Source organism: Salvelinus namaycush, chromosome 10 (assembly GCF_016432855.1).
Source record: "Salvelinus namaycush isolate Seneca chromosome 10, SaNama_1.0, whole genome shotgun sequence".
NCBI classification, from domain to species: Eukaryota; Metazoa; Chordata; class Actinopteri; order Salmoniformes; family Salmonidae; genus Salvelinus; species Salvelinus namaycush.
Genome location: NC_052316.1, coordinates 47,486,715 through 47,495,012, shown reverse-complemented (window position 1 = coordinate 47,495,012; position 8,298 = coordinate 47,486,715). Strand labels below are relative to the sequence as shown.

General features: G+C 48.1%; 1 protein-coding gene and 2 non-coding genes across 3 annotated transcripts; all 3 read right to left on the bottom strand.

Annotated features, from left to right (window-relative positions):
* Positions 1-5,119, bottom strand: LOC120054372 (vegetative cell wall protein gp1-like). Its single transcript, XM_039001782.1, has 9 exons — positions 5,102-5,119; positions 2,263-2,537; positions 1,904-2,095; positions 1,510-1,797; positions 1,188-1,378; positions 871-1,108; positions 449-669; positions 300-364; positions 1-198 (listed from the first exon to the last, which is right to left on the bottom strand). The coding sequence occupies exons 1-9, from the start codon at positions 5,117-5,119 to the stop codon at positions 1-3; spliced, it is 1,686 nt and encodes a 561-aa protein (XP_038857710.1).
* trnap-ugg lies at positions 3,334-3,405 on the bottom strand. Its single transcript has one exon. It is a non-coding gene; the product is annotated as a tRNA-Pro (tRNA).
* On the bottom strand, positions 3,586-3,657 carry trnap-cgg. Its single transcript has one exon. It is a non-coding gene; the product is annotated as a tRNA-Pro (tRNA).
* Positions 5,120-8,298: the final 3,179 nt, after the last annotated feature.

Genomic DNA, 8,298 nt, shown 5'->3' with positions numbered 1-8,298 from the left:
TCAGGGCTGGGGATACTGGGTATCAGGGCTGGAGATACTGGGTATCAGGGGATACTGGGTAGCAGGGCTGGGGATACTGGGTATCAGGGGATACTGGGTATCAGGGCTGGGGATACTGGGTAGCAGGGCTGGGGATACTGGGTAACAGGGCTGGGGATACTGGGTATCAGGGGATACTGGGTAGCAGGGCTGGGGATACTGGGTAGCAGGGGATACTGGGTATCAGGGCTGGGGATACTGGGTATCAGGGCTGGGGATACTGGGTATCAGGGCTGGGGATACTGGGTATCAGGGGATACTGGGTAGCAGGGCTGGGGATACTGGGTAGCAGGGCTGGGGATACTGGGTAGCAGGGCTGGGGATACTGGGTATCAGGGGATACTGGGTATCAGGGCTGGGGATACTGGGTATCAGGGCTGGGGATACTGGGTAGCAGGGCTGGGGATACTGGGTAGCAGGGCTGGGGCTACTGGGTAGCAGGGCTGGGGATACTGGGTAGCAGGGCTGGGGATACTGGGTATCAGGGGATACTGGGTATCAGGGCTGGGGATACTGGGTATCAGGGGATACTGGGTATCAGGGCTGGGGATACTGGGTATCAGGGGATACTGGGTATCAGGGGATACTGGGTAGCAGGGCTGGGGATACTGGGTATCAGGGCTGGGGATACTGGGTATCAGGGGATACTGGGTATCAGGGGATACTGGGTATCAGGGCTGGGGATACTGGGTATCAGGGCTGGGGATACTGGGTATCAGGGCTGGAGATACTGGGTATCAGGGGATACTGGGTAGCAGGGCTGGGGATACTGGGTATCAGGGGATACTGGGTATCAGGGCTGGGGATACTGGGTAGCAGGGCTGGGGATACTGGGTATCAGGGCTGGGGATACTGGGTATCAGGGGATACTGGGTAGCAGGGCTGGGGATACTGGGTATCAGGGGATACTGGGTATCAGGGCTGGGGATACTGGGTATCAGGGGATACTGGGTATCAGGGCTGGGGATACTGGGTATCAGGGGATACTGGGTATCAGGGGATACTGGGTAGCAGGGCTGGGGATACTGGGTATCAGGGCTGGGGATACTGGGTATCAGGGCTGGGGATACTGGGTATCAGGGCTGGAGATACTGGGTATCAGGGGATACTGGGTAGCAGGGCTGGGGATACTGGGTATCAGGGGATACTGGGTATCAGGGCTGGGGATACTGGGTAGCAGGGCTGGGGATACTGGGTATCAGGGCTGGGGATACTGGGTATCAGGGGATACTGGGTAGCAGGGCTGGGGATACTGGGTATCAGGGGATACTGGGTATCAGGGCTGGGGATACTGGGTATCAGGGGATACTGGGGATACTGGGTATCAGGGCTGGGGATACTGGGTATCAGGGGATACTGGGTAGCAGGGGATACTGGGGATACTGGGTAGCAGGGCTGGGGATACTGGGTATCAGGGGATACTGGGTATCAGGGGATACTGGGGATACTGGGTAGCAGGGCTGGGGATACTGGGTATCAGGGGATACTGGGTAGCAGGGCTGGGGATACTGGGTATCAGGGCTGGGGATACTGGGTATCAGGGCTGGGGATACTGGGTAGCAGGGCTGGGGATACTGGGTAGCAGGGCTGGGGATACTGGGGATACTGGGTAGCAGGGCTGGGGATACTGGGTAGCAGGGCTGGGGATACTGGGTATCAGGGCTGGGGATACTGGGTAGCAGGGCTGGGGATACTGGGTAGCAGGGCTGGGGATACTGGGTAGCAGGGCTGGGGATACTGGTAGCAGGGCTGGGGATACTGGGTATCAGGGCTGGGGATACTGGGTATCAGGGGATACTGGGTAGCAGGGCTGGGGATACTGGGTATCAGGGCTGGGGATACTGGGTATCAGGGCTGGGGATACTGGGTAGCAGGGCTGGGGATACTGGGTAGCAGGGCTGGGGATACTGGGTAGCAGGGCTGGGGATACTGGGTAGCAGGGCTGGGGATACTGGGTAGCAGGGCTGGGGATACTGGGTAGCAGGGCTGGGGATACTGGGTATCAGGGCTGGGGATACTGGGTATCAGGGGATACTGGGTAGCAGGGCTGGGGATACTGGGTATCAGGGCTGGGGATACTGGGTATCAGGGGATACTGGGTAGCAGGGCTGGGGATACTGGGTATCAGGGCTGGGGATACTGGGTATCAGGGGATACTGGGTAGCAGGGCTGGGGATACTGGGTATCAGGGCTGGGGATACTGGGTATCAGGGCTGGGGATACTGGGTAGCAGGGCTGGGGATACTGGGTAGCAGGGCTGGGGATACTGGGTAGCAGGGCTGGGGATACTGGGTAGCAGGGCTGGGGATACTGGGTAGCAGGGCTGGGGATACTGGGTAGCAGGGCTGGGGATACTGGGTATCAGGGCTGGGGATACTGGGTATCAGGGGATACTGGGTAGCAGGGCTGGGGATACTGGGTATCAGGGCTGGGGATACTGGGTAGCAGGGCTGGGGATACTGGGTATCAGGGGATACTGGGGATACTGGGTAGCAGGGCTGGACAGAAAGACATGTGGACACTGTATGTTATAGAAACAGAGACAGGCAGAAAGTCAGCTCTGCTGCTTGCCTTTCTCCTTTTCAGAGCGTATGAATGTTATGGGGCAGTTTGAGGCTGTCTCTCCTCTAAAGGAAGGTTGGCACAGCAGCCTGCCTGCCTGTGTGATGCTTTACTACTGGGCTCATAGCTATCTGACTGGCTGGGAGCTCACACCCTTTGTTTAGGGTGCTTGACAGAGGGCAGGTGGCCGAGGGAGGGGGGAGGTGACGTGTGTTTTTGGGGGGAGGGTGTGTGTGTGAGAGAGAATTATATATTTCATTTGCTTTGCCAATGTAATAAATCAGAGAGAGAAAAAGAGAGGGGGGGGGGTATTTTGCAAGCACTAATATCATGTGTGGGGCTCTATAATATATCTAAAGTCGTCAACATGACCCCGAAAGATAACCGGCATAGACAACACACAGCACGGTATGACACGCATTTAATAAAGTGATTCTATCGATTCTAGTGTGTTGCACAGTCTGATGGAATATACTACCTTCCTAAATTCTGGCAATTCTACGGGATGACATGAGACAAAAAAACAGGTTGATGGTGACTTGCAATAACTGGGACATACTGCCCCCTACAAACAATAATAGATATGACAATCAAACATAAAAACAAAATAAATCTACACTTTCTCCAAAGATTTCTTATTTTCTCCATCTAGGTTAATGATCTGCATAGTTTTAGGAGTAAGCATGAGGCTGATTTACGGCATTACACACATAACCGGGAATGAAAAAAAGTGGGCTCGTCCGGGATTTGAACCCGGGACCTCTCGCACCCAAAGCGAGAATCATACCCCTAGACCAACGAGCCACGAGAATTTATAAAAAGGACAGCATATATAGCCTTCATTCTACATCAAGCGGGATTACGTGTCGACAAAAGGTAAATGGCATAATAACAAATCGTCGTTTAAATACCGTTTACATTATGTTACTGGTTGCATACATGGTTTGCTTCCATTTCATTTAGCTAACGTCGAGATAAAAGGAAGGGCTCGTCCGGGATTTGAACCCGGGACCTCTCGCACCCGAAGCGAGAATCATACCCCTAGACCAACGAGCCACGTGCAGTTGCATGTAACGTTTTGTGTTATAAAATAGTAGCACAGTCAAGTCATTCCGCAATTTCAACATTGTTCTATACGCTAGGTAGGTAGCTAACCTAGCAAATATTGCAACAAATAGCGACTGTTGCTAGCTAGTTATCGTCACACCACATCAGCTGGGTCAACAACTATTAGCTCGTACCAGTGCTAGTGGACTCCTGATATCTCCAGAAGTGATAAATGTAATTTTTTATTTTAAGCTGTTGTCTTTTTGTTCGCTAGGGCCATTTACTTTAAATGTTGTTTGTCTTCCCAGTAGCCTACTCGGTGTGAACTGCTGAACGCTCATTTTTATTGTATTTAACCTTATATTATTTAACTAGGGAAGTCAGTTAAGAACAAATGTTTATTTACAGTGACGGCCTACCGAAATGCAAAATAACTCCTGCGTGGACGGGGGCTGGGATTAAAAAATAAATAACATATAAATATAGGACAAAACACACATCTCGACAAGAGAGGAAACACAACATAGCAAGGCAGAAACATATGACAACACAGCATGGTAGCAACACATTACATTATATTGTTTCTATTGTATTATTGACTGTACGCTTGTTTACTCCATGTGTAACTCTGTGTTGTTGTTTATGTCGCACTGCTTTGCTTTATCTTGGCCAGGTCGCAGTTGTAAATGAGAACTTATTCTCACCTGGCCTAACTGGTTAAATAAAGGTGATATATATCAAATAATAAACATGGTAGCAACACAAAACATGGTACAAACATTATTGGGCACAGACAGCAGCACAAAGGGCAAGAAGGTAGAGACAACAATACATCACGTAAAGCAGCCACAACTGTCAGTAAGTGTCCATGATTTAGTCTTTGAATGAATAGATTGAGATAAAACTGTCCAGTTTGAGTGTTTGTTGCAGCTCGCTCATAACTTGCAGCTAGTTGATTGTTGACACATCAACCAAGACTAAAGGAAAGGTTCACACATTTTTTAACGTTATATTGTTTTTGTGCATCTCTGAATGTTGTTTTATCGATTCCCTGGGTCATTTGATGTTTACATGTGAATTCAAGCAGGCAGAAATCCGGCCGGTATAATTTAGCACTGTGATAAAGTCACTCTCACTAAACTGTAAATTCATAGGAATACGACTTTTAGATCGTGAACACGTTTGTCATACACCTCCGATTTCAGTACTGGCCAGTGTCATAATTCGGGAGGATGTCTTCTCCCATTGATCACATTTTTTTGCGATATTCCTACCTCAAGAAATGTGTAATTTAACAGAGGATCTATCACATTTTTCGTATTTGTCTGCCGCTTTAGTCCAGGATGCATTGCATGGTGCCATTGTCAGAGATATTATAAACAGGAGATTGGAATCAAATGAATGACGAACGTATAACACCCCACCCAGTAGACTGTTGACCAATCGCGTTCACGTTGTCATGCTGCGTCATGCGGTCGCTAAGCTAATCATCACGCAATCCCTTCTCAAAATCAGTGTATATGTCGAGAAACCTGCCTATTTTTCTCTGGAAAAGATTTGTAATGTTGTACTTCTTGTTAACAAAATTAGTGCTAATGTTGGGTTTTTGAGCTTGCTCCCAATAGACTCCTATTCACTCCTTGAAGGAGAGTGCCCCTTGTCCCGAATCGCCCAGAATGCACCGCCCGGCCCATTGACATAACATGGGGAGTGGATTTTTCCTTTAAGGTGCATGGAAATTTGTGATTGTTGTTGTTTTGGTAATCAGTGACTGTTTGGGAGGGGGAGTGGTTTCCCTCTCCTATTCAATCAGGAATTTGTACATGTTCTGAAGGGTTATGTTTATAAATGATATAGTCTACTCAAGAAATTTGACATTACAGTATTTAGAAGTAGCCTACAAACCTCAATGTCAAAAGTGAACCATCTGTTCTACCTTTAAACTGCTCTTCAGACCTGATCGCATGGAGGAAAGTACTTGAAATCGCTTATCTATTTACCACTGTGAAGTGCGTCTAATGAAATGACAGATGGAACGAATGGTAGCCTATCCTAACTTGTTGTAGGCCTATTTCCTCGAGTATGAAACCATCACAGTGAAGAAGAAAAAAAGGTGAGGAATTTATTCTGCAATGACCATGGAAATTAAATAAATAATGAAATAGATTATTGATGTCGTGGTTAAAGTGTTTCCTATTACCCGTTTAGGCAAACTGTACGTTACTAACAGTATTCCCTCCAACATACACTAAATGACCAAAAGTCTGTGGACTTTTTTTCAGCTCATATTTACTCAAGAGTTATACACTGTAGCATAGGCACAGCTTATAGGTCGAGTGTTTTATTTAAATATAATATAGGGTATAGGCTCCCGAGTGGCGCAGTGGTCTAAGTCACTGCATCTCAGTGCTAGAGGCGTCACTACAGACCCTGGTTCCGTTCCAGGCTGTATCACAGCGGTCTAAGTCAGTGCATCTCAGTGCTAGAGGCGTCACTACAGATCCTGGTTCCGTTCCAGGCTGTATCACAGCGGTCTAAGTCACTGCATCTCAGTGCTAGAGGCGTCACTACAGATCCTGGTTACGTTCCAGGCTGTATCACAGCGGTCTAAGACACTGCATCTCAGTGCTAGAGGCGTCACTACAGACCCTGGTTCCATTCCAGGCTGTATCACAGCGGTCTAAGGCACTGCATCTCAGTGCTAGAGGCGTCACTACAGACCCTGGTTCCGTTCCAGGCTGTATCACAGCGATCTAAGACACTGTATCTCAGTGCTAGAGACATCACTACAGACCCTGGTTCCGTTCCAGGCTGTATCACAGCGGTCTAAGGCACTGCACCTCAGTGCTAGAGGCGTCACTACAGACCCTGGTTCCATTCCAGGCTGTATCACAGCGGTCTAAGGCACTGCATCTCAGTGCTAGAGGCGTCACTACAGACCCTGGTTCCATTCCAGGCTGTATCACAGCGGTCTAAGGCACTGCATCTCAGTGCCAGAGGCGTCACTACAGACCCTGGTTCCATTCCAGGCTGTATCACAGCGATCTAAGTCAGTGTATCTCAGTGCTAGAGGCGTCACTACAGACCCTGGTTCCTTTCCAGGCTGTATCACAGCGGTCTAAAGGCACTGCATCTCAGTGCTAAAGACGTCACTACAGACCCTGGTTCGATTTCAGACTGTATCACAACCGGACGTGATTGGGAGTCCCATAGGGCAGCGCACAATTGGCCAAGCGTCGTCCGGGTTAGGGTTTGGCCCGGGGAAGGCCGTCATTGTAAATAAGAATTTGTTCTTAACTGACTTGCCTAGTTAAATAAAAACAATTTTTTAAAGTTATTCATTCGTGTTCACAGTCCGGACCGAACCAAGGTCTCATACCGAATGGTGTACCGTTACACCCCTAATTACAATATAGACTGAAACCGATTCCCCTATAATCTCCTTTCCATCACTTTAACCCCTAATTACAATATAAACGGAAGCTGATTCCCCTATAATCTCCTTTCCATCACTTTAATCAACTAGCGGTGCAACGACTCCAGTATTTTTGGAGTCGACTTCAGTGATTGGAGTCGACTTCAGTGATTGGAGTCGACTTCAGTGATTGGAGTCGACTTCAGTGATTGGAGTCGACTTCAGTGATTGGAGTCGACTCCAGTGATTGGAGTCGACTTCAGTGATTGGAGTCGACTCTTGCTCGACTCCCAAAACACGTTTAAACGGATGCGCACAGACATACACACCATCTCATTGTTGCAGTCCTACTAGGAAAACTACATTTGCGTTCTAGAGGACTGACATGAACACGAGGCTGCCCATTTGTCTATAAAGGGCCTATTTTGTTTGAATATTGAAGGTGATGTGTAGGAACTAGAACAATCCAGTGATATTTCTACATTGTGTAGCTTTGACGGATCACATGGGATGATGCTGCGCACTCTACATTGATAAACGTATTCTTTGCCATGTTATAGCCCTATTCGGATGGGTATTACTAGAGACGTTGGTTTTGTAATTATTATACAAAGCATGTGCGTTATTCCAGAGGACGATTCACACAGGATTCGTTTTTCCAAACTTCCCCATGTATTTATCGTTCAAAATTAAATTGCCTCTTATGACGGAAGCCTATGGGTTTTTATTGTAGGCGTGAATATATCTCAACGTCATGTCTGGACGATAATAGGCTACACTGGTAACTCGTGCTTGGCTGCCAAATGCCTCCCTATAATATTTAAATTGATGAAGTGTGATCATAATCATTATTTTAGCGATCCATCAATTGTAGACGTCATTACTAATAACATTGCCCGACATCCTGCTGAGTTGAGCAGCTGAACCGTATTTACAAGGGCTTGTTTATGGACAGAGTGAACTTGGCATTTCCAAAACGTTTTGCGGGGACGCTGCTTTGCGATCTATTGCCTAGAACCGGGTTCTCCAACCCTGTTCGTGGAGAGCTCCTATCCCCAATCTAGCGCATCTGATTAAATAATTAGCTGATTGATACACGGAATCAGGTTAGTTACAACTGGGGTTGGAGCAGAAACCTACAGGAAGGTTGGTAGCTCTCCAGGAACAGGGTTGGAGAGCCCTGACCTAAGACATCAACAGCCAGCCAGGGTTTAGGATGTTCTCCAGGAACAGGG